General features: G+C 48.7%; 1 protein-coding gene and 1 long non-coding RNA gene across 3 annotated transcripts in view; one reads left to right on the top strand and one right to left on the bottom strand.

Moving 5' to 3' along the window:
• The window catches only part of LOC144756158 (E3 ubiquitin-protein ligase TRIM39-like), a 218,696-nt gene extending 212,668 nt beyond the window's left edge, over positions 1 to 6,028 (bottom strand). For both annotated transcript variants that reach the window (XM_078645738.1, XM_078645739.1), the window contains exon 1: positions 5,611 to 6,028. In XM_078645738.1, coding sequence (XP_078501864.1) covers positions 5,611 to 6,024 — 414 coding nt within the window. In that variant the 5' untranslated portion in view covers positions 6,025 to 6,028. The remainder of the gene's footprint in view (positions 1 to 5,610) is intronic.
• The window catches only part of LOC144756159 (uncharacterized), a 95,016-nt gene that overhangs the window by 4,054 nt on the left and 64,018 nt on the right, over positions 1 to 26,944 (top strand). The window lies entirely within an intron of this gene.

Below are 26,944 nucleotides of genomic sequence, written 5' to 3'. Positions count from 1 at the left end.
GCTTCCTCCGATGGATTGTCTGCTGGCTGAGCATCTTCAGATGACCGGTTCAACCTCACGGCGCCACTGTCCAAAGATGCACTCTCAGATGGGTGAAACTTCTTAAAGTGTGAGATGTTTCGTGACCTCTCTGGGCCATCACCCGCGCGCCTTGCACACTGACAACAGTCCAAGGGTGTCTTTTATATGGGAGACCGAACTTGCTGCTGGTCATGTGGTTTTGAGTAGGACTTTATCCCTCCATTCCAGATGCACCTGCTGAGCTCCCCTGCACTGGCTGACTTGAGCATGCACACGTCATCTCGGTTAGTCTATCCTGTGGTCGTCATGGGGTGCTGGTCACCACGGGGGGGTGATGCGGGATGGAGTCAATGATAACTCGTCCCATCAAAAGATGCCCTGGAGCCAGACCAGTTGTGGTGTGAGGAGTCTGATTGAAGTTTCCTAAGAACGCGTATAGAGCTAGCTCCATGTGCTGATGGCATTCGTGGGCTAAGCGCATTACCTTGTTTAAGGTTTGCATGAATCACTCTACCTCCCTGTTGGCCTGCGGCCAGCGAGGGGTGGTCCACCGGAGTTTGATACCCAGGGAGGTCAGGTAAGTAGCTCTCTCTTGTCCTTGGAAAGGCAGTCCATTATCATTTTTCAGATCTTGAAAGATGCCATTAGTTGCTATCCCTTTCTCCAACTTTGGGATTATTTCGGCAGCACTCAGCGTGTTGACAATCTCTATTTCCGGATAATTGGAGTGGTCGTCAATGGCCACAAATGTATGTTTCCCGTCGATCAGACTTCCAAAATTGAAGCTGATACTCGCCCATGGACGTGGGGGCCTCAGCTCAGTGATCACGGGTGCAGGCTTATGAGTTTCTCCGGTCTCCTGGCACCAGTGCCACTCACGGACGGCAGCTTCCACGAGCTCATCCATTAAGGGAAACCATACTTTTGTTCATAGCCTTGACTTGTTGTTGACCATTCGTTGGTGCCCACTGTGGGCCAGTTGTATCACTCTGGCAGTCAGAGAGGAAGGGACCACCAGCCGATGTCCTCGCATGAGACATCCTGTGGGTTCTTCCGTTAATTCCTGATGGATGTGGTATAGGTTTTCCACATTCGTCGTGCCTCCACATCATATGGTGCGTTAAGTAAATGGGGATACAAACGAGTCGCACACTCATGCTATACTAGAGGGTCAAGGAGAGTGGTTATCCTTCTCCGGAACACATTCCATTTTACTGTTCAGTGCAACTCCCATGACCCACAGGGATGCTTCATGGCGATCTCTGAATACTGGGAGGGCGTCTACTTAACATAATTTCACTATACATCCCCAAGAGACTATAGGCAACTGCCCTGACAGATTTGGGCTCACTCATTGTTAAACTGCCACTGGGCAATTGATCATTGGAGGCGACTGTAATGCAGCTATTAATAGGGAACACGATAGATGGCCGGCATGGGCCGTGATCCCTTGGGGTAATTATTAGCAGACTATTTAGAGGCACTCAGCCTTGTGGATATTTAGGGAACACACAACCTAAGCGCTAACTAATTTCCTTTCCACTCGGGGGCACACGGTGTCTCTCGGGCATAGACTATATATTTGGACTGGGACAATTCGCTCAATAGTTTGGGGATGTTGGTCTCCTCCCCCGGAGTCTCTCGGATCACTCCCCTATTTCTGCGGTCTATTATTGTGAGGCTTGACCCGATTGGTTCCTGAAGATACTGCACATTGGCACTGATTTACAAAAGAACGAGGGTTCTGTGGACTTGACCCAGGTCCTCAGGGAGGACTTCAAGACAGTGCTAAGTGGTCAGGGTATTGCCTCAATTGCAGGTCCCAAAAAAGAAAATATGGCGCGGTTGGAGGAACTTGAGAGGGAACTCCACTGCCTTGAATCCGACCTGATAGCTACAGATTCACAGAAGTCAGATATAAATTAAGGATCAGAAAGAATACAAAGACACTCGAGGAGGCAGCAAAACTTAGATATGGAGTAAACCTCCATCGCCTATACGACGTGGGAGATAAAGCAGGAAAGCTGCTAGCCTGGTTAGACAAATAGAAAGCAGCGTCTAGGTGGATACTGGAAATTACCACGAAAAAGTGAGCTCCTACATGGAACAGGCAGGGCATAGTGAACGCCTTTGCTGCATACTATGCGGAAATATACACACCACAGACATCCTGGCGAACTATTGCCTCCCCTCAATAAGGCCTTCCTTCAGTCAGACTTTACAGAGGACGAACCTGACGAAGTCCATCAAATCCTTGAACTCAGGCCCCAAAGGCCTCCCAATTGAATTATATAAGTTGATAGCATCTAAGATTGCCCCCCATTTGGTCAAAATATTGCATGAAAGCCTGGATATTACCAGATGATCAAAGACTAGCTAGTATCATTGTGATGCAAACAGCCGGGAAATCACTGGACCGCTGTTCATCTTACAGGCCAATCTCCCTGCTAATTGCCGAAGTAAAGATCTTAACAAAATTGCTGGCAAATAGGTCAACCCTCACCTTGAGCTCATTAACACATCCTGTTCGGTCAGGCTTCATGCCGGGTAGAAATACCTAATTAAAACTGAGACGCCTTAATGTAATACTGGGGACGACACATACTAACCTGGAGAACGCCCTGATAGTTTCACTGGACGTCAAAATGGTGCTCGATGTGCTGGAATGGCCCATGTTATTTGCCGTCTTATGGAAACAAGGGTTCCGTCCCATATTATCCGCTTGGATTCACCTCCTCTATACAGATCCTATAGCACAGGTGTTGGTAAATGGAGGTAGATCAGCAGTATTCACCTTACAAAGAGGCACAAGGCAAGGCTGCCCCCTTTCCCCACTTATATTCGCTTTGGCCTTGCAGGCCTTGGTGGTGTGGATCAGGGGCGACCCTCTAATTAGAGGGCTCCAGTGGTTGGAAACCAGGGAGGACCGAATCTCCCTTTATGCAGACTATATCCTTTTATATATGGCCAACCCTTATGTCTCGCAACATAGGATCTCCCATATTTTGGCCCTATTCCAAACATACTCCTATACTACCAATTGGGACAAATCAGTAATATTGGTCCTGAGTGGTGATACTGCCCAGGTTCCAAGGTCCTGCATGGCCAAGTCGGTGATGGAGGGATTTCAGTACCTGGGCCTATACATTACTAAGGACCGACGATCTTTTATGACCACAATCTGGAGAACCCTACCAGTCACATTGTTGAAACAAGCTGCTCTTTATAAAATGATGGCACTACCCTGATTCTCATACATACTGCAAAACACTCCACACCAAGTCCCCCCAACATATTTTCAAGCTATAGAAGAAACTGTTAGAACACTGTTGTGGCATGGGAAAGCTACAAGAACAGCTTTACATAAACTTACAAAGAGCTGGAATGGAGTGGTGTTGCCCTTCCGGCCTTGCAATATTATTACTGGGCCGCACAACTAGCAGTAGTCAATCATTGGGTGCATTGGCCACCAGAGGACCCAGCTTACAGAATGGACCGATATAATATGGCAGCAGTAGGGAATCAAAGGGCGGTATATGGGGGAAGACGCAACATGCCACCTCATACCCCCTCCTCAATAACAATCAAAATCTGGAACAAGACATTGCCTGCATTAGGATGGCGTGACCGAATTACACAGGCCACTCCTCTTTGGGACTCGATACACCTAGGCCTAATGGCGAAATACCAGGGTATGATAAAAGGGGTCTCATAGGTCTCTTGCGGGTGGGCGACCTGTGGACTAGTAAAGGTGTATAACATGTTACTGTATTACAGCAGGAGCACAAGTTGGTACCCACAGAAATATTGTATTACCATCAAATAAATCATGCACTGAAACAAGCAATCCCCCAAATAGAGGACCTGCCTGAATCATCCCCATTAGAAGCCAGACTACTCGATGATTACATGTCAAAGAAGGCAATCTCCCGAACATAACAGTAAATATTTTAATAATTCCCCGGAGAATTTACCGAAACGCAGAGGGAGATGGGGCGGGGGGATGACCTGGGATACGTAGATGAGGAGGAATGGTTGAAGGAGATTGTGTCCCCAAACGAAGTTGCTATACGTTCCCGTTTTCGATTGGTCCAACAGAAAACCCTACACAGAACGTACTATGCCTGCACCATTCTTGTAAAAATGGGAAAATAACCTCATTGCAGTGTATCAGGGGCTGTGGAGGCGAGGGCACCTTCTTCCATATTTTGCGAGACTGTCCCATAATCCAAAATTATTGGGGAGAATTGAAATCCGGGTGGATTCGGTTCTGACAGAAAATATTGACCTCACCCCCCCCGATTAGGCCTGTTGAATATATGAGGAACGACAGATCTTACAAGAGGAGAAAGATTATGGGTCACAATTGGCCTCATGGTCGCGAAACACAATATAGCAAGAAAGTGAGGCTCAGATTCTAGACCAACCCTTAGGGATTGTGAGGAGGATATGGAATGGTGTATACAAGCAGAGAGGGTTGTCTATGAGAGCAGGGGGTGCCCCCATAAGTGGTCCAAAATCTGGGGAAACTAGAATACTGAGAGGGATGCGGTGTCCACCCGTCCAGGCAACCACTGAGCTGGAAGAGTAGTGACTCCGTGTGGAGATGGCGGAGCCAACGTCCTACCAATTGTTATTCTGTATATTTGGAGATGTGTGTAGACGATTATTGCTTATTTATGTATTGCCACGGTTGTCCATCTGTAAGAATTAAACTGCTGCAGTTCTGCTATCTGCCTATAATAAAAAGAGCTACACAAAAACTAAATGCACCACAGTCTACACACCACACCCTTACCACTCCCTTGCTGAAAAGGCAGGGCTCATTTGCTACACTTGTCATTTGTGTGAAGCTTGACTTTTTCACAATTCCTGTGACTTTAGTGATGTAACATTGATGGAAGCACCCCCACTCTGGAAACTATTCCACTACCACTGAAGGGGTTTACTATGGGAGGCGGGTCTTCACCTTCCCTAGACGTATTGCATACACACTGTGTGTTCCTCTGCAGCCTCTGGAGTCGGGAGCACTGTGTTTCCTGCCCAGCCTCTGACCCAGACTAGAAGTACACACTCACATACTTTGTACTCTTGTGCATCCTCTCCAATGGGGGCACAGTTAGGGTTGGCACCTTTCCCAGAGAAAAACACAGGCCATTTGTTCACATTTTAATATTCTACAAAGGCCCGCAGAAACAACTTTATAGAAAATAGTCCGTGTTCAGGGCCTTTCTGTCTTGTTAACGTTTATAGTCAGTAAGGAATCATTACACAGGCTGGGTAATATATTCTTAAATTTACTGGTTAAAGTGTGTACTGATACGGAGTAAAAAAAACAAACACGCGGTATGTTCTCAATGTTTGTACCGGATGGGATATTAAACCATTGGTCATGCCAGTTGGCAACCGTAATAACAATATGAGGCTGGACTACCCCATCTCTGGAACTAATATATACACACACCTTGTGCTCCTGGGCAGCCTGTCCCAGCCTCTGACCCACCTCTATAGCACACCTACCTCGCTCGTAGCCTCTTGGAGTGCCGTGTACTCTGGTTCCACCCCGACCCATCTCTGTAACACACATACCTTGTACTCCTGGACAGCCTCTCGAATGGGGAGCACCCGGTGAGGCCTGTGATCACGTGACACGCTGCAGACCACACAGATGGGCTCCTGGTCATCTTCACAGAACAGTTTCAGTTTCTCTTCGTGTTCTCTGCACAGATTCGCCTCATGGAGGGTCGCACTCAGTGCCTGAAACTGTTTGGAGATTTTCACCACGTGTGCCAGGTGCCTGTTGGGCCGCAGGGATTTGTTCTGAGAGATTTCTCTGCACTGAGGACAGGGGAAGTCTGCCTGCAGCCCCTCCCAAGACCGAGTGATACAGGACAGACAGAAGGTGTGTCCACACTCCACGGACACGGGGTCTACGAAATACTCCATGCAGATGAAGCACGTGGCCTCCTCCTTCAGACTCTGGACAGGAGCCGCTGCAGCCATGTTCCTTCCGTCCCTTCCCGAGAGGAAGTGGTCGTGATTTCTCCCAGTTTGTGAAGGGAGAGTGTCTGTCCCGCCTTCCTTACACCCCTCCCACCTTCACTGGCTGCTGTACCTGCCCTGAGAGAGTCTGCAGCAAACTGGGGGGCTGTCAGCCTTTAACCAAGGAGAGCAAGGAGTGTCTGCAGCGGAGCTGAGAATATCAATGTATTTATTTATTGCAATTTTTTTTATAGCGCGAACTCGACCCGAAGGTATTGGAGCGCTTTACATGAGCACCGTATTTACATGACACATTCAGGCAGATTGTTTGTATCTCAGCTGGGATTGTCAATGGTTTACCTGGGAACTTACGAAGTTGTGCTGGGAGTGCCTACAGGTGTGTAGCCGAGGCCCCTAAGGCACAGCGAGAGGATGTGGTCCATTGGCTAGACTGCCGATTTTAGTGCTGGAAACCAGGGTTCGAGCATCGGGGTCGCGTCCACATCCAGTGGTTTTGGGCAAATCACTTAATTTCACGTACCTGAACGTGTAATGTAAATACGGTGCTCATGTAAAGCGCTCCAATACCTTCGGGTCGAGTTCGCGCTATATAAATATGCAACAGGGGGCATCTTTTAGGAGCCTCCCAAACTTAGGGGGCCCATTCAGTCCAATATCTCTGAATACCCGTCAGGTCTTGGAAACTCGGGGACCCTCTTCACATTCTGCATTTGGGGTGGAGGGGGGCATCATCATGTGCTGTGCCACTGGATGTCGACAGATGACCCTGGAATGTCCGAGCCTGTACTTGGGGTGTCTGCACCCAAGTACTATCTGAGCCTGTAGTGGGGGGTGTCTGCATCTTGGGGTGCCGGGGTGTGTGCTGTGAGCGGAAAGGACTGGAACACAGTTATGAAAATGTAATGTTGACCCAAGAGGACACCTTGGCGCTAGGAATGAAACTAACTTAACAGAGAAGACAGAGGTATCGGGAGGTGGGATCGAGTGCAGCAGAGCAAGGAGCGTCTGCCTGTGCACCGGGAGTGTCTGAATGTTTGCTGTTAGCTCCACCATCATGAGGTCTGTGTCAGTTCTGATTACTGACACCATGTAACCTGTGACACCTTTTTACAGTCTTGACCTTTTACTGAAGTATACTTTGCACGCTGGGAGTGAATGGTAAAGCAAAACCACAAGTCCCAGAATGCAAAGCACTGTTAGCTAAAAGGTCAGAACAGGCTGTCAGTGTCATGCTTGGCAAGGGGCCTCTTGTCAGCTTTGGCCCTTAGTACCGTCCCCTGTAGAGTGAGGGTGTCGGTGTCTGCAGTCTCTGCGCTGTGATCGGAGAGTCTGCCACTGAGATGGGAGTTGTGGCTGGAAGTATCAACAGCTTACTGGAAAGAGGCTTCAACTTGAGAATGTGAAACCAGTGAAGCCCTTTCAAAGCCAATAGGTTTGGCTTATAACTGACAAGTATCCATCTGTACATACACGGAGTCATTTATAAAAACAAAGAGGAGCCCCTTGAGACCAACCATTATTCTACGGGGTGACGATACAACGCTGAAGCGAGCGCCAATTTTAAACCCTAATAGCAAAGGGGGTTTTCTGGAGGACGATATATCGGAAAATCCAGTCAGGGGTAAACAGTGAACTAGCCCCCTGTGAAAGGAATCTACGGTCCAGAATATACCGCGGCGTACAAGTAGAAGAGTCCGCTCATAACTGGAAGCGGAATGTTACAGGCCAATTGGCTAGACTAAATGGTATAAATACAGCTATTTGGGCCTAACCAGGGATTTTTCAGATATACCGCTTTGGTTCTTGGATTTGACAGAGGACATAAAAGTCCATAAAGTACCTCGTAAATCGTTTGTCCAGTAGCGCTGTAACGATTAGTGTCGTCAATATTAGGTGTTTTTAAATCATCAATGCTCACATTTCATGTTTAAGAGAGTCAAAACCTTTGTCTTGAGAAAGATGGTGGCATAATACATCCATCGAAACGCGTCAATGCTTAAAAAAGTACACAATATGTGAGAGGGGCTGTGGTCACGAGTTTTTGAAAAGCTAAACATACCAGGATCCACGCCTGTGCCATTGCTGTAATACGGATGTGTAACATACTGTGTTTGCCTATGTATTGTACTCTCTTTGTTGTGTTTTCTATTTAATTGTTCACAAGTTTTGGGTTAGGATCTTGTGATAATGTATTGGGCCAATGTGAACACTGTCGACTAGTAATGCTTAGACTGTGCTATTTAGACACATTGTTCTCTTTTTAAACTATAATGTGATTTTATGACTTATTAACAAATACATCGATTTATATTTTTGCATACCCTATGTGTTTTGATTATCTTCGGGAAATATATGGCACAATCTTCTCAAGTGTGGATGAGATTTAATGGAAGGTATAAATTAGGTTGTATGAAATGCAGAGACTGGCCGACTATTGGATATCATAATTTGGTCCAAAGGATACTGTTCTCTTTCCACCATACCCGGAGTCACTCATGCCTGCACTCATGCTTGTATTCATCCACCAGTTAACTCAGTCTTGCAGTCACCCACTGGTCCATCCAGAATGGCACATACAGAACTCGCACATGAATCAAAGGGCCTAGTTTGCTGTGCTGCTAGTTTGTGAGTCGTGTGAGAGTGTTATTGGCAGTGTCTGCCTGATAATCCGTGAGGTGTGTGAGAGTGCTGCCAGTTGTGTGTGACTACAAGTCTTTGGAGTTTGTGAGAGTGCTCCCGGTACAATGTGACTCCTGGTCTGAGATGTGAGAATTCTATTTGTGAGGGTGTGAGAGCTGTCCGCAGTGTGAATGTTTGACACAGTTATCAGGCTTAGGTAGGGAACTAGGGGCTACGCTGGCATCCTTAACTCCTGTGCCTCACAGCGTGTGCCTACTCTAGTCTCAGTGATGGTAACCAGCCATCACCCACCCATGTCAACAACTGGATCGCATGTGCCCCGAACAAAATAGCATGCCACTCTCATAGCAGAGAGAAAACCACTGTGCCCACTCCAGAGGAGAGGACCCTCGGCCCTAAGAGCCTTAGTGCAGCTCCTGCTCCTGGGGTTCCTCAGCATCCTTCCACAGCTGCACCGACTGCTGGACCTCCCACAAGACTCCCAAATCTCGGGCGCCACCTTGTGACCGCCAGTATCAATGGCACAGCCACCAGCCTAGCACCGCGCGTCTAAACGTCGTAAACCAAAGAAGATTGAAGCATGGACCGGACCGACAAACCTGTCAAACTCTTGACTCAGACATTTAAGCGGGGTATTGAAGTGACGGAGGCAAATAAGAGAGTCATGGAGGGCGAGACCCTAGAAGTGGTCTGTTCATTTTTCCTTCATGCATTTATTATTCCATCCTTTAAGTTTTTCATACAGCCATCTTCCCATGCTTCCAGCCATCCTTGCATCATTCCAGCCATCCTACCATTACAATGCTATCCATCCACACTTTCATCATTAATCTTCCATCCATTCGTTATTTTTCATCCATTCATTCACACTCCTATCAATTCACCCATCCATCTTTTCAACCTGCAATGCAGGTTTCCATAAATCCACCCATTCATCCCACCTTTCATCAATCCTTCTATTCTTTCTTTCGCCCAGCCATGCAAATGGTCTTTTACCGTTCTGTCAAACCTTTCTCCCTTGTACTTATCCTCTCTACTTTTAGACCCTTCCTTCTTGTAACAGTTTCTTTCTGTTTTTCGTTTGTCCTTCATTTCCTTCCTCCTTTCTGCTCTCTCTCTTATTTTTCCTGTCTTTTTCTTTTCCTTTCCCCCTATGGGCCTACTTTATTGTGATTGTTTGCATTCCCCACCTCTGTTATGGTTTAAGCAGACCTTTTATGTGCTTTTGTCTGCTGAGCTGCGGACAGAAAAGGCTCATAAATAGTCAGCCTTTCTAGTGTAGACTCTACCCCCGCTTAAGCTGCTAAAGAGGAGGTTCACGACGCCACTGATCCACTGACTCATCCTCCAGGACTTGTTATCCCTCATCCGGTCCCCACCACCCTCCGCTTGCAACGATGTTCTGGATCTAAGAATTAATCGAAGAAATGTCAAGGTGAATGCCATCTGTAATTGTGATTTAATCCCAAAAATGTATGACATGGTGGCGGGCCTGCGGCCCACCTGGGACGACGATTGAAATATGAGGACCCCAATGCAAATCTTGAGGCAATTAATGCAGGGCACGAGTCGGGGGAAAATGCGACGTCCACCCACTATTTTCACACGGCGGACGCCGTCCACCCTGCTAAGAAGTTGGGCCCCACATAAATATGTTGGACTTATCCCAGTGTATTTGCGAGACACCAGGACACGTTTAGCAGCTCCTGCATGTTGTCTGCTTTCCATTCCCAGCAGCAACGTGCAGAAGGCCTTTTTCACCTCCAGCTGGGCACAGATAAAGACAGAAGTTAAGGGTCCCCCAGGCCTTCTTTTGATCGACTACGGGGCTGGAGGCTGCCTGGAACCTCACAAATGCAAATGCATGGGACAAGGAAACAAAAGCACCCAGCTTGTTATCTTTTCACAGGTACTTAAGAGATGCATGCTGTTTACTTTGTTGTATATTGCAGAGGCCGCAGGGGGGGAGGGGAGGCTCAGGGGCCGGTGCCATAACCCGCGCCGTGCCCCAGTTGAAAACCAGTTCTAGGCACCCTAAAGCGCCCAGAAGCCAGCCGGAGGGAGATGCCACCTGCCAAAAGAGAGTGCCCAGTGGCGCCAAAAGACGACCAATGGGCAGGCAGCTCTAAGTTTGAACCTCCCCATGGGGATTGCTGGAAGTGCCATAGCTATATGTGTTCAGAATGGGCAGGACTGTGAATCATGATTGTATGCTGTGTGCACAAATTCAATAAAAAAGTAAAAAAAAAAAAAAGAAAAAAAAAAGTTTGAACCTCCCCAATCAGGGGGCTCCACCTGAGCGCTAAGGTAGTAGAATTGGGAATATAAGTCGCTGCTCTGCCAGGTAGCTCCTAAATTCGTGGAGCAGGGAGAGCGGCGCACCGGACGGAATTCTGCAGAGACCGGACCAGCGACAAGACGAATCGCTGTCAGAGGAATCAACGGACGAGGAACCTCTGAGAGCACCCAATCTGGTTGGACCATCGCTGGACTTCGGGGATCAACGGTGCGCCAGCAGAGCTCTCTTCGGCCGGAGCAAGTACGTCTCTCTGCACCCCCACCGGCTGCCCGACTCCTAGACCACTAATTGGTGAGGCCGCTTTCAAGCCCGGTATTGAGCCCGCGGCTCCTATTCTGTTTTTGTTGCGGGCACCGGCTAGTTATCTCGGGGCCACCCTCCCCCGCCTGGGGCGTGCGGCGAACCCGGGGCAGCTTCCTCAACGCTGCCGGATAGCGTGCATTGTGCCGCTGTCCCGCGGAGCTGGTGTTAAGGTAACAACTTGCTCTTTCCCCTTTAAGAGCAACTTGTTATTTATGCATTTACATTTGAATACACCTCGAGCATGTCCCCGCGCTCTGTTATTGTTTGGGTGTTCTCACGCTGTCATGTCTTCGTCGGTTCTGCCTACAACTGTTATCTAGGCAGTTACGACGAGACCGCTGTAGCTGTCGGTTGTGGGCTTTATTTATCTGCACCTGATGACATTAATAAACACTTAAATCTTTAAGTGCAACGTTTCCTGTGTATTTCTTCAACTCTACATTTGGGGGGGCGCTAGAGAGCGCGCAAACGGAATGGCCGCCTAACAGGGAGGCTCCCGTTCCCTGGAACACTTATCCTTCTGCAATCCTGACCCGCTGGTGACTGAGTGTCCCCAAAAGCAGCTCTTCCTGTGTGCTATACTGCCAACTGCTCTCGGTCTGATTTCTGGACTGCCACTGTCATCAGGAGCCGAGTAAGCGACCCGGACGCAACTCCCCGGTGGTATCTCTGGAGCTGATAAGCTGGGCTGCCCGGGCACCTGCTACTAGGAAAGGCCGGGGATTGCCACGAGGCGGCAGGCCCCGGCCGTTGGCGATTGCGGAGTGGGCTGCACACCCGGACGCTGCCGGCCCACTTCCTGCGCCTCCACCTCCCTGCCTGCTGTGATATCGCCGCGGTGCCTGCTTGCTAGACGGCGTGGGACTGCCTGGCCTGCCGGCCTCTGTGCCGTCCCCACCCCGCGACTGCCGCTCACTCTGCAGGCTCGCCAACTGACGCCCGGTGAGTGCCTCGGGGCTGCGAGGGGAGCGTGCCTTTTCTTTGCTGTGGAGGCGGGTGGCGGAATCTACCGAAGGGATCTTTCAGTCCCGGCCTGCTCCGCAATGCTCAATACCGGGCGGGAACTATACCAAACATCCGCCATTACAGCCCGCCACTGACAGACTTTTGAGCTGCTCCCCGGCATCGCCGGGGCACTGCGGGGACAGCGCGAGAGGGGGACTGCTCACTGGGGGGTCTCCGGTTATGAGCTCGTGGTGGTGAGCCCCCCCGGCACTGTGGTGGCCTGCCGCGACTTACGACACAGGAGGGAGAGTAAGGAGCAATATGGGGACAAATGGTGACTGTTGCTATGTAGTGCGAGGACTCAATTCACTATCCTGAGTGGAAGGCCATGCTCTGAATTGCGCTTCGGCCTGCCGCACCTAATCTCCTGAGTGGCGCATCGAAGCTGACTTGCTGCTAACACGCAGGGGCCCCCATTTCTTTCTGAGGCACAACTCCATGCGCCCTGGGTTCACGAGGTATCCACGATACATACTCCTTACCCGGACTTCACTCTGTGCGACCTGCCTGGTGGCGGATCACTGCCATCCGAGTACTGGCATTGCCGAACCTTGGTGCTCTCTTCCCTGGGGACGGACCCGGTCACAATCAGTTGCCACCCCTAGCCGGCCGGGGAGGGAGTGCCCCCACTTTGTGGCCCTCTGAGGAGGCGAGCGGCGAAAAGAGCAGAAGCACAATGGTGCGGCCAGACAACCGCCAGTCCAAACTGACTTTCGACGCCGCGAAGGAAGGATCGAAGACGACGACGGAGGACGTGAGGACTAGCGGAGCGGGCACGGCCGTCCCTGAAACTCCAGCTGCAGAGCTCGACATGCACCGACTGTTGCAGGAAATGCGCCAGGGCTTCGCCACAGTGGTAGAGAAGGTGGACAGGATGTCCTCCAGGATGGACGCTCTGGTGCATAAAGTGGACCAGCATGAGGAGAGGATTATGAAAACAGAGCAACGTATCTCGGACAATGACGATATCACCGCATCGCATACGACTCAACTCGCCCACATGGATAACCTGCTGCGTGTTATAGCTGCCAAAAATGAGGATTTGGAAGCCCTTAGCCGACGCAACAACATCCGCGTCACGGGCATTCCGGAATCCACGGACACGGGCAGGATGGAGCTCTATGTGGAAAACCTCCTCAGAGCGTCGGTGGGAGAAGATGCTTTCTCGCCTCAGTTTATTGTGGAAAGGGCACACAGATCATTGGCTCCTGCCCCCAAACCCGGAGCCCCACCACGTCCGATCATTGCTCGCCTACTAAACTATCGCGACCGAGACGTTGCTCTGAGGGCAGCCCGCACCAAGCAATCCCTACATTACAATGGCGTCAATTTCTCAATCTATCCTAATTTCACTCCACTAGTACATGAGGAGAGACGTAAATTTCTGAATGTAAAAAAAAAGCTACATGCTGCCCAGATAGACTATGCCTTGCTTTACCCGGGGAAGTTGCGCATTACGCACCAAGGAAAACAGCGTTTTTTCACTAATCTGCAAAAGGTGTAAGAGTATTTGAAAGCCATCAGGAAAGCACAGAGAGGTGGACAGGACAGGAACGCTGGGCAGGAGGATGATCTACCGGCACCGGATGATGATGCTTGAAGTACAGTGCTTCCACCGGTCTGAAGGACTTGTTTGCTGTCCAGGCTGTCTGGACCTCAAAGACTCGCTGCCTGAGGGCTCAGGCACCGCGCTGACAATGGGGACACTTGAACTCAACTAGCGGTAATGTATTCCAGGGACCACTATCCCGCCTACGCCTCCATCGAGGACGGTACAGAACGGGAGGCTAACAGGGGGAGAAGTGGCTGTGCGCTCTTGATGTGTAGTCCCCTACGGGTATACCCCATACATGGGTGCAAGTTACGAGTGTTGTGGGGGGAGGGGGGATGGCCAGGGAGGGAATAGGTGGCTACTGGCATGATTGGGATGCGGTAGTGGGAGGGGGGTGGTGGGACGTTAAAGCGGGGGGGCTTTTGGTTTGCAGGGGGGGTACTGTTGTTTGGCATATGTGGGCCGGTTGTGCACCTGCATGGAAATGTTATTACTCACAATATTATGGCATGTTGTCTCTTTGCACCATTTCTTAGCCAATGGCGGGGTCGAAGCTTAATGCACAACTGAATTGCATGTCTTGGAATATCAGGGGCCTTAGTGATGCAAAAAAGTGTCGGAATGTGATTGCATATCTGGAACGTCATAAGGTTCAGATCACTATGTTGCAGGAAACGCACCTATCACCGCGGGCACGCACCACATTTGCCAGTAAGTGGGCGGGCGCCCGAGTCTTCTCATCCTACTCCACTTACGCACGGGGGGTGGCCATCCTCATTGGACGTACAGTATCTTTTCAGATGTGTGGAGAATTGTCAGATGCGGATGGCCGCTTTGCCATACTCTGGGGCCGCCTAGACCGTGATACCATTACATTAGTGAACTGTTATGCCCCTAATGTAGATATTCCTGTCTTTTTTACCACACTTTGGGGCAAGATCCTAGATCTCGGCTCCAGACATATTATTTGGGGGGGACACTTTAACTTAGCGCTAGTGCCCCCCTGGACAGAACGGATGGAGTGACACACTAGAAGCCCAGATACAGGGAGGCATTACTGGAGGTACTATTGGAGAGTAACTTAATTGACGGCTGGCGCTCTCGCATCCTTTCCGGAAAGAAGGCACACACTTTACCTCACTGACAGGGACATGGGCACGATTAGATTATTTCTTCATGACTAAAGAGCTTGGAGCTTGGATAGCTAGGGTGGAGCACTTGCCGAGAACATACTCTGACCATTGCCCGGTCCTGTTACAACTACGGGTACCTGGCTGGGACAACCCCCGACCACACTGGCGGCTACAGCCTGCGACCCTGTTAGACGTGGTGTTCCGCACCGAGCTTGGTGAAGAGATTACTGCATTCTTCCCTAGAAACAAGTGGTCAGTGGACTCGGTTGAACATATCAGGGAGGCATTCAAAGTCACAGTCAGGGGCTACTGTATTTAGAAAAGCTTCGGGGTACTACGCGACATACAGCACACCATCGCTACACTGGACAGTGAACTGAAAGTATTGGAAACTTGAATGGTTGCGGAGGGTACGCCTGACATCCATGCGGGGTTTAGGGCTAAATTATCGTGCTACGAGGAAGAGGCAGCCAGAGAGGTCAGGTTCCGGGGGAAATACTGGCAGGCGAGGAGATATTGCGAGGGGGATAGACCTGGCAAGGCCCTTGCAGTGTTGACACGTCCACCACATTCACAGAACACAGTGCTGGAAATTATGAATGACCTAGGCCATACGATCAGAGACACTGACGACATACTGACCGCCTTCATGACTCACTATCACGCACTCTACACCACTGCCACTACCACAGATGTGTCACACGATAACTTCCTAGGTGACGTAGCTCTCTGCTGGCTTAGTGACGCTGATAGGGCCTTTCTTGCCGCTCCCTTCGACCTAGACGAGATCAGGGATGCCATTATGTCCCTTCAAAATGGCAAAGCGCCCGGCCTGGATGGGATCCCGGCTGAGTTCTATAAAGCATATATAGACATCATGGCCCCTGTACTCCGAGAAGTCTTCGAAGAATCCTTGGCTGATGGCATCCTACCCTGTTCCATGCGGGAGGTCGTGATTACCTCTCTTCTGAAGCCTGGCAAAAGCCCCACTGCCTGTGATTCATATCGACCGCTCTCGCTCTTAAACTGCGATGTTAAAATACTTGCGAAGGTCCTGGCCATCAGATTGTCTCTTCTGATGACCCGTATTGTCTTACCTGATCAGTCTGGGTTTGTCCCTGGTCGGTCTACCTCCCATAATCTTCGTACCCTGTTCTCCTTAATACGCACGCTACACCCTGATCTCCCTGTCGCAGCGGTCTTTCTGGATGCCACCAAGGCATTCGATTCCGTTGAATGGCCATATCTGTTCACTGTTTTGATACGCATGGGATTCCCTAAAATGTTTATATCTTGGGTTCAGTTACTGTATACGCATCCGTCAGCGAAGATATTGATTAATGGACACCTCTCTCCCTCTATCGCTATCACGAGGGGTACCCGTCAGGGATGCCCGTTATCCCCCCTCCTATTCGCGATCGCCATCGAGCCACTAGCCTGCAGGCTACGCCAGTTGCACCGAGAAAGAGCGGTTCGCTGTTTTCAGCGACAGATAGATGTGTCTCTATATGCGGATGACATGACGCTGTTTGTCAAAGATCCGCTACACAACCTAAATCCCCTGCTGAGAGAGTTTGTTGTATTTGGCAGACTCTCTGGAGTCCAGGTCAACTGAGCCAAGTCTCAACTCTTCCCTCTTACGGATGCGGTCTCTGACTTCTCCCTTGACTTTCCGTTAGAGTGGTGCCATTCAGATTTGCGTTACCTTGGTATCCAACTTTCCCGTGATAAGGATGAAACGCTGCGTCTTAACTATGGCGTAGCGATCACGAAGCTGACTTCGTCGGTCGATCGCTGGGTCTCCCTCCCTCTATCTATGGCGGGAAGAGCCTCGCTAATTAAAATGGTGGTCTTACCCCGCTTCCTGTACCTTTTTCTTAATATCCCCTACTATCCGGGTGCGTATTTCTTTAAGACATTGAAGACGGAGCTATGTCGCTTATTTTGGGGAGGTAAACAACCACGGTTGCGGTGGTCTACACTGATTCTACCATATGACAAGGGGGGTTTTGACGTGCCCGACTTCGAGGCTTATTATCCATGTGTGCAGGCGCATTACGCCTATCACTGGATGATCCCCACTCCCTGCATGCCCCAACTTGCAGTCGAGGACTGGATAGCGAACCCCCTACCTCTCAATGGGCATATACATTTCACAGCGGCATCCATAGACACCCCATACACAACTGTTACATGCACTATCGACGCTTGGAGCTGCCTGGCCAAGAAGCTGGGATGTCCCCTACCATACTCACCTAGGTTGCCACTGGTTTACCATCCTAAGCTCGAACTCCTGCAGGTACACGGCTTTCGATTACTTTGCTGGTGTATAGGAATCCCCTGTTGGGGCGATCTCTTCTCCAATGGACAGTTTCGACCTGCAGATTTGTTTTTTAAAACTCACTCCCCTACACCCCTCGACTCGTTTTACTACATGCGACTCCGCCAGGGCATGAGGGAACTTCTGCCTGACTTTCCCGGTGCGCCTGAAATCTTCCCTCCGTTACACTTCCCGTTAGGTTCCCAGGACGGTTCCCATTTAGTGTCAGGCATGTACCGTCATGTGAGGGCATCGAGCCTGGTTCCGGACAGTCCGGCCAGGGTGCACTGGTCTTCCGACCTACCTACGGAGGTCACTGACGAACAATGGCTCTATTGCTGTAACCTCACAGCCAGGATATCTGACAGTAGTCGGCTCAAGATGATCCACTATAAATTCTTGCACCGGTTGTACTATACGCCTGTCAAAAAGCATAGGTTCCAGTTGTCCAGTGATGACAGATGCGAACGGTGTCATGCGGAGCATGCCGGTTTCCTCCATCTGGCCTGGGAATGCCCCCGGTTCAGATCTATTGGCAGCAAGTACATGTCGCCCTCGAATCTATGGTTGGTACTACGTTACACCCAGACCCGGTATTGATGCTACTAGGGTACACACCACATATCCCTAAGACTTGTAGGAAATTCCTGGATGTTGCTCAAAGACTGGCTTGCAGACATGACACACTGTCAGGACCAACACATGATCTTTGCTGAGATGCTCCCGCTCTCCAGTACACCTAGGGACATATGGGGCCATCTAATCACCTACACGCTGGCTCAAGCAGTTGAGGATGAGGAATCGGGTGGAGACGGGGCTCGAGGTGCTGGGGATGTAGATACTGGTTCTGCCTGACTTCCTCTGTGACGCTGCCAGATCATACACTATACTTGTGTCCACTTACTGCATATATCATTATATCTCTGTTCATCTGCTATATCCTTCACTGATGTCTGCTACTCAGCATGCAGAAATATTGACCGACCTCCTCAGTTTCCTTGTCATAAACTGGACTGTGTTACTTCTAAGATGTACTCCGCTCTCGGGCCATTGCCCTTCCCTGGCATGCGATGTAACTATGTTGTTGATATTTTTACCGATGTATCATGCTACTGCCTCGCTGATGACTGTATGATGATGTATGAATAAGGTATTGCTCACCTGCACCACATTGCCAATCTTTGTATTGACATATGTTGAAAATCTCAAAAATAAAGTAAAAAAAACCTTTACATTTGGCGACGATGGAGTATTTCAGCCCACCGACCGATAAACAGGATTAAAAGGATTTTACCTTCAACGTGAGCCAAGCCTTTGCCTAATCCGGACGACGCTCATTTAAGTGAAGGGAGTTTTAGACCCTTTGGGAAAAATGTTTTCAATAATTTACCACAAATCCAAGCCCCAGCAGGTACTCAAGAAGGATGGAATGTTTGTTCTGAAGGTCTAGCTAGACTCACAAGAAAGTTTCGCAGAAGAACCCAGTATACTTTTGGAACGCTTAAATTTCATGATAGGAAACAAAACATAGACAAATCGGTAGAAGATTATATTTCAGTTTTGAGACATTTGGCATCTACGTGCAATTTTGGGGCAGTGTTAGACACGTGTTTGAGGGATCAATTTGTTTATCAATGTACATCAAAAAAAAATCAAGAGAGATTGTTAGGCTGTAGGGAGTGAAACCATTGAGATAGATAAAGGAATAGAAAGGTCAATGGTTACTTCAAAAGTTATTGCTAATGATTTTTCTTCCCCAGGCTCGTCAGTAGCTGTTGTATCCGATGAGGATGTTCAGGTTTCAGCCATTGATACTAGAGGCAGATTTAACAGAATTCCATTTGGGAAACCTAACAATTTCTGTTTCAGATGCGGATCTCGCAATCACTTAGGGAACAATCCCAGTTGCCCAGCTTCATTCAAAAGGTGTACAAAATGTGGTAAACTGGGTCATTTTATGTCTGTGTGTAAATCTGGTAAAAATACTGTGAGAGTAAGTTCCATTGAAGTCACACCTAACACATGTGCACAAGATTTTGACAAGATGCTTTTAGCAATATCAGATGACAATTTAGAAGAAGTATCAATCAAAGGACCATATTGCCAGGCAATGGTATCTGATGTCTTTATTGATATGATGGCTGACTCGGGTGCACCAATCACAATCATTCCTGACTGGTTATTTATGGAAAATTGGAAAGATAGGCAACTATCTCAAACTGATGTTCACCCGAAAGCATTTGGAGGTCAAGACATTGACATGTCTGGTTATTTCATTGATGTTCTTTCATGTTTGGGTAGGAAAATAACTACAAAGATATATGTAGCCATCAAAGGTAAAAACATCATTGGATGGAAGGACTTAGCTAGACTAGGCATTTCTCTTTTTCCTGGTTCTGAAAATACTATTAGGCTTGCAGAACAATCTATTAATTTCATTGAGAGTGATATGGAAACTAATGTTAGTAATGTTAACAAATTTGACGAAATTTTTTGTGACAAAATTGGTAATATAAAAAAGTTTGAGCATTTAATCAAGCTCAAGGAGAACGCTTCTCCAATTGTACACAAAGTGAGATCTGTCCCTCTTAGTGTAAGGCAAGATCTCAAAGTTCTGCTTGACAAACTTTGTAAGGAGGGTGTCATTACTGCCACAGATTCATCGGAATGGGTAAGTCCGATTGTTATCGTTGAAAAAAGACAAAGGAGATCCGTCTATGTGTGGTTCTTCGCACCCATAATAAAAATATCATCATCGACTGTCACCCCCTACCCAAGGTACAAGATTTATTGGCAAATTTGGGAGGTGCAAAAGTATTTTCATTACTAGATCTTAGATCAGCGTACCACCAGATACCGCTTGCCGCAGAGAGTCAAGATGTTACGACCTTTATCACACCCTTTGGTGCATTCAAATACTTGCATATGCCATTTGGTCTTGCCTCTGCGGCAAGCGTGTTCCAGAAATGTATGGACACCATCCTTTTTTTTTTTTTTTTTTAAAGAACCTTATTGTTATAGTACGGAGATACAAACATGGGCCTACAACCACTCCGGCCGGCCGCTATACAAATCGATGAACAAGTAATGCGGTATTAAAACATACAGCGGTCCGGAGTTCAAAAGCTGAGTAGCATCTAGGATATATCAGATAATTAAGTACCATGCGATAATAAGGATCGGAGACGGTTCATTTTGTAAGAACGAAAAAGAAAGTGAAAATCAATGTCGCATAATCACACACATCCCTAATATAGCTAACTAAAAGCAAAAGATTTTACGCAAGTGATGTACACAGATTGAAAGAGACAGGGGAGGGGGTACATGAGTCAGGATAGATGCAATAAACACAAAGCAATCATGGCGGACTAGCCCCACCCCTCAAGGCGAAACACAATAAGGGAGACATGGAAGACGACGACATCGAAAAAGGAAAAGGGCAAAGGGCCATAGAAACAAAGATAGAACAAAATAACAAACCCAGCCCCCAACCCTCAACCCTGCACCCCTGCAAAAGGCTACGGCCTACCCCCCCAGCAGCGTGCCTGTCGCCCTAAATAAGAGACCCGAAATACAGAGAAGAAAAAGAAGAGAAAATATACAGGAGAAGGGCCCTCGATCTGGTTATCCGGCCCCTCCCACCTCCGCGTGCAAAAATCGTATAAACAGTAATGGTAAAAGAAGTACAAATAGCAGCAATCACGTATAACGCAATCAATGACATCCCCGCTAAGCGCCCCTCAAGTCAACATCAACCAACCATGAGTCCCTCCATGTTCCAAGCAAATTCACCCCTGGCCTCGTCTATCAATAGTACCAACGTTGAACCATCCCTCGAACGGGATACAAAGTAGCACAAAGGGTCCGATTGCACCGGGAGGGTCAGGCAGTGTCGCCGCTCCATAGGATCCCAGCCACCGAATTTTCGCCGATGATGCATGGCGGAAGTCTGATTGTGACAATGTCAACACCGCCAACAGTCTCAAGTCCGAACACAGTCCCGCCAGACACGGAAAGGGAAACACACGATGCGGGAAGCGTCAAAACCCCGACGGGGCCGCCCAAGCCGTGTATCGATGCTGTTCCTCCACTTGCCGATCAGAGAAAGGTCCCGGTGAGACAATCACATGCGCCACAAGTGCATCCACAGTAAGCTCATGAGCCAAATCTATCCACGTCTCTAAGAATGTAGACTCATCCAGGGAATACGTCGATGAAGCAGAGGCAGACACATCGGTGCCTCCTTGAAAGCGACCCGTGCCGTTACAAGATGGCGGGACAACAATGGCGGCCATGAGGAGGAGCTACGCTAGCAACCAAGATGGCCGCATAAGCTCCCGGCTCCGCCGACCTCCGCCGGAGGCTCATGAATCCTGACTCCCATCCTGATTTCCCACCGGACTCCCGTGCAGATGAAGTGCGCCTGACTCTAAAGGTGCAATCCCAGAATTTCTAGCTGCTCGGATGACGAAGATACGCCGTGCGCCATTCTTGGCCTACCCCAGAGTTGAAGCCGGGGCCTCGAGTTCTAACCCGGCCGGGTTGGAGTTGAACAACAACGGCCGCGGGACGTGGGTGGTTCCGGTCTCCCGAAGTGGCGTCGTTCTTTTCCCGTTTTGGATGGTGATCTGGTGGCAGCTTTACCTCGCAACTACGGTGGCTTATCGTACCGACTGTTTTGTTCGGGGATCTGCTGCCCGGAGGCCCCGTTGAGCTCCCGGGGTTGTTGGGCTTGGTTCCTCGCAGGCGGCGACGGTATTGAGATCGTGCTTTGGAAGTGTTTACAGTTGTCATTTACATTGCTCCTGCCTTGTGCCCGGGAGAAGTCGACCTCCGGGGTTCAGACACCCGCCCGATCGCTCACTGAGGGGCGATAGAGCGGGCTGAAACTACACCGTCGCTACGCACTGTAATGGCCGCCATTTTGGAGCTCCACAAACGAGTCACCGCCACCTTCCAGGGGATGGTCGTAACGGTTGATCACATCTGCCGGAGACCGGACTCCGACCCTTTGTTGCTTGTGAGCCAAGATGCCTTACCCGCGGAGCAAGCTTCGATTGCCACCGAGGACCCTGTGCAGAATTCGGACTTGGAAATTTCCTGCAACCCTAAGATGGCGGCGAGCGAGCCCGAAAGTACTGGATGTGTGTTTTGCCCTATGTCGACCCCGCCCGAGATGGATGTGACTATTTTTGTAATACAGTGTGACTTCTCTAATGACTGTCGGATTAATCCCTCGCCTCTTTCAGTGAGTGATCAAAACCGCTTTGCTGATTTATCGCTGGTGGGCAGTGGACTTGTTTTGACTTTTGGACTCTGTGAACGTCTATCCTGGTGTCACTCCTTTCGTATCGACTTTGAAACTCTTCTATTTTTGGATATTCTTGTTGTGATGGCGGTTCGAATGGACAGAGCCCGCGTGGAGAATCGCAGCAGCTTGGTTGTACTGGATGGGGTCTTCGTAATGGATCGTGAGGGCCTGGGCTGAATTTGATTAGACTTCGATGCAATGTTTTCTTTTGACTTTGCCGGGTTGTATCTGTGGGAGCGAGGGCCAGATGGGATTCTGATTGTCTGAGTATTGTTTGACTGATGTGCTCAAAACGGGATTTGCTGCTTCTGTGGTGCCGGGGACCGGGCGGGACGGTCCTTTCTCTGTTTGTGGCTCCCCTACTGATTGTTTCTTGATCTGTTATAACTTGCTTAACACTACGGTAGGGGATGTCTGCTTTTGGCGGGGGGATGGGAGTCTGGGAGCTCGTATCGTTTTGTAACATATTTCCTCCTCCAACTTTTCCCTTCCTTGGGGTGTAGTTTAGTGGGCGACAGGCACGCTGCTAGTGGGGTTAGGTCGTAGCCATCTGCAGGGGTGCAGGGTGGGGGGTTGTGTTTTTTTTTTCTTTATTATTTTCTATGACCTTTCTATTTCCCTTTTCCCTTCTTCACAAGAGATGTGGCATATTCTCCTGATCTTTTTGTCCAACATATCTGGGTGTCGCATGTCCAACTGGTATATCCTGTATTCCTGGTGGGCGGGTGCTGATGAGGTGTGGTTATGGTCATTGATATCCTATTGTTTTGCATCAGCTCTAAGCTGGTATTGATTTTTCAGATGCTTGTGACTGTACAGTATTTTTTCACTTCATTTGCCCGTCCACAGCTGTGATGTGTTTCACCTAATGACATGTATATTTTCACTCTTGTGTTATAATAATAAAAATATATATAAAAAAAACAATGGCGGCCATTCTTTGTCCCAAGTCTCGGGCCTCCCGGATCAGGGCTGTCTGCAGAGTTGTTAGTGCAGCTAGTATAAGTTTGGGCGTGGGCGTTTTCTCGCGCAGCCAGACCCCGGGATTCTCTTGTACACCGGTTTCTCTGCCCGGGTGAGGGGTGCACGGGAAAGGATCATCCGCCATTTCAGCCGTCACGTTCTCTTTCCCCCCCACCGCACCTCAGGATTGGGTCCGACCCCCGGAATCAGCAGGATCCACAGCGGGATCTCAATAGTCGGGGCAGGCAGCAGAAAGGAGAATCACCAAAAGGCTAAACAAGCTCCCTGCTGCCCGGGAGTCACCCACCGGTTCCCGGGGGGGGGCTGTTAACATAACCGGGTGTCACACCGAAGGGGAACTGGGCATCATGGACTCTCTCCGTCCCAGCTATTGCGCACCTCCCGCAGGGCAACCCACTATTGGGAGTGGGTTGGTATCATCTCTTCCGGCTCGCAGATCTCAGGTTCTCTCCGACCGGCTTCCCATAGCAGCCAGAGGCCGCTGGTGTTGCAATCACGGCCGGACACTCTCCTCACTCGAGATCCCGGTCTCAGCACCTCGAAGGCCGCCAAAGAGACGGGGACATTTCTTCGGGTCTACTGCGCGGTGGAGCCTCAAAAGCAGATGGTAAGTGAATGCATTCCTTCTCCCACTTAAATTGGCAAATACTGCTCAGGTTTATCGCCAGGATATATGTGCGGGGCGGGAGGGCTCCCGGAGCCAAGCGGTTATGCAGCCATCCCGATCGCCATCTTGGCTCCTCCTCCCATGGACACCATTCTTAAAGGTTTCTCTGGTGTACAAGCTTTTCAAGACGATGTTCTCATATTTGCAAAATCTACAAGAGAACACAATCTCATTTTGGAAAGAGTTTTATCTGTATTCAGGAATGTTGGAATTACCCTCAGAAAAGAGAAATGCAGATTCCTGGTTGATCAATTAGACTATCTTGGTCACTGTATCTCAAAAGATGGCATCAAACCCAAAGTTTCCCTTATCTCTGCCATTAGAGACACTGTTCCCCCCAAGAATAAAGACACCCTTAGGTCGTTTCTAGGACTCTGCGAGTACTATTCGCGTTTTATCCAAGGATATTCTTAGATTGTCCAGCCATTAAGGGAATTGTTGCGCAAAGGCAAAGCTTTTATTTGGTCTGATGAAGTTCAAAGCACTTTCTCTGAAATCAGAATGTTAATTACTTCAGCACCCATTTTGTCACCTTTCACCCCTGGTCAACCTTGTTGTTTAACCGTTGATGCCAGCCAGTTAGGCTTAGGTGCCGTTTTGCCTCAGCATTTTGATAACAAAGAACACACTATTGCATATGCCTCACGGTCCTTATTGTCCTCTGAAAAGAATAAATTACAGTACAATTGAGAAAGAAGCATTGGGTTGCACCTGGGCAGTGGAGAAGTTCAAAACTTTTCTCTGGGGGACTCACTTTTTAATTTTTACAGATCATAAGCCTCTTATTTTCATGCTAAATGGTAACGGTACATGCAAAGCTTCAGCTAGACTGGTTAGAATTCTTTCCAAATTGCACGAGTACAATTTTTTCTATTAAATAGTTACCTGGTGGTAAGAATGGTCGGGCGGATTGCCTCTCGAGGATGCCCATTGATGAAACATCATCTACTGTACATGATGAAGTGGAGTGTGTGGTAGCCCTAGTTGATGACATATTGGATGATAATTCTCCGTTGTCTAAAGATTCATGGTTATCTGGACTTGCTGAAGATACTCTTCTTCAAAGTGTCATGTCTCATATCAGATCAGGTTGGCCACATGAGAGGAATCTCCCTGCCAACATTAAATCCTTTGCGCAGGTCTCTGATGAGTTATCTATTGTCAATGAGTGTTTATTTTGCAATGATTTCTTGGTTCCCCCTTTCAAATTTGACAGAGGACATAAAAGTCCATAAATTACCTAGTAAATCGTTTGTCCAGTAGCGCTGTAACGATTAGTGGTGCCAATAGTAGGTGTTTTTAAATCATCAATGCTCAAATTTCATGTTTAAGAGAGTCAAAACCTTTGTCTTGAGAAAGATGGTGGCATAATACATCCATCGAAAGGCGTCGATGCTTAAAAAAGTACACAATCTGCGAAAGGGGCTGTGCTCACGAGTTTTTGAAAAGCTAAACATACCAGGAGCCTGTGTCATTGCTGTAATACGGATGTGTACCGCGTAAATGACATACTGTGTTTGCCTATTTATTGTACTCTCTTTGTTGTGTTTTTTATTTAATTGTTCACAAGTTTTGGGTTAGGATCTTGTGATTATGTATTGGGCCAATGTGAACACTGTCGACTAGTAATGCTTAGACTGTGCTATTTAGACACATTGTTCTCTTTTTAAACTATAATGTGATTTTATGACTTTTTAACAAATAAATCGATTGATATTTTTGTATACCCTATGTGTTTTGATTATCTTCGGGAAATATATGGCACAATCTTCTCAAGTGTGAATGAGATTTTATGGAAGGTATAAATTAGGTTGTATGAAATGCGGAAGCTGGCCGACTATTGGATATCATAATTTGGTCCAAAGGATACTGTTCTCTTTCCACCATACCCGGAGTCACTCATGCCTGCACTCATGCTTGTATTCATCCACCAGTTAACTCAGTCTGGCAGTAACCCACTGGTCCATCCAGAATGGCACACACAGAACTCGCACATGAATCAAAGGGCCTAGTTTGCTGTGCTGCTAGTTTGTGAGTAGTGTGAGAATGTTATTGGCAGTATCTGCCTGATAATCTGTGAGGGGTGTGAGAGTGCTGCCAGTTGTGTGTGACTACAAGTCTTTGGGGTTTGTGAGAGTGCTCCCGGTACAATGTGACTCCTAGTCTGAGATGTGAGAATTCTATTTGTGAGGGTGTGAGAGCTGTCCGCAGTGTGAATGTTTGACAAAGTTATCAGGGTTAGGTAGGGAACTAGTAGCTCCGCTGGCACCTTAACTCCTGTGCCTCACAGCGTGTGTCTACTCTAGTCTCAGTGATGGTAACCAGCCATCACCCACCCATGTCAACAACTGGATCGCATGTGCCCCTAACAAAATAGCATGCAACTCTCATAGCAGAGGGGGGTGGCTTAACAAAATGGCCGGATAGACGTGTTGTAGTCCAGCTCCAGCCCTAAAGCTTCATAAATCCTGCAGTATCCTGGCACTTTTCTACCAAAACGGTGCTCCCGAGGTGAGGAGCCCCCCGGACCTCGACCGCACCTAATTCCTGTGGAAATCGCCGCTGGCGGGGGACTCGACGGCCCCCTACAGAATTGCTTACGTCCGCGATCGGCAAATGGCAGCCGCCTCACGTTGAGGCTGTCGCGGAGTGACAAGAGACCCTCTGGAGCATCTGGAGTGACTGAGCGCCTCCACGACAGTAAGC

This window comes from Lissotriton helveticus, chromosome 5_1 (assembly GCF_964261635.1).
Source record: "Lissotriton helveticus chromosome 5_1, aLisHel1.1, whole genome shotgun sequence".
NCBI classification, from domain to species: domain Eukaryota; kingdom Metazoa; phylum Chordata; class Amphibia; order Caudata; family Salamandridae; genus Lissotriton; species Lissotriton helveticus.
This window is presented reverse-complemented; position numbering and strand designations above follow the sequence as displayed.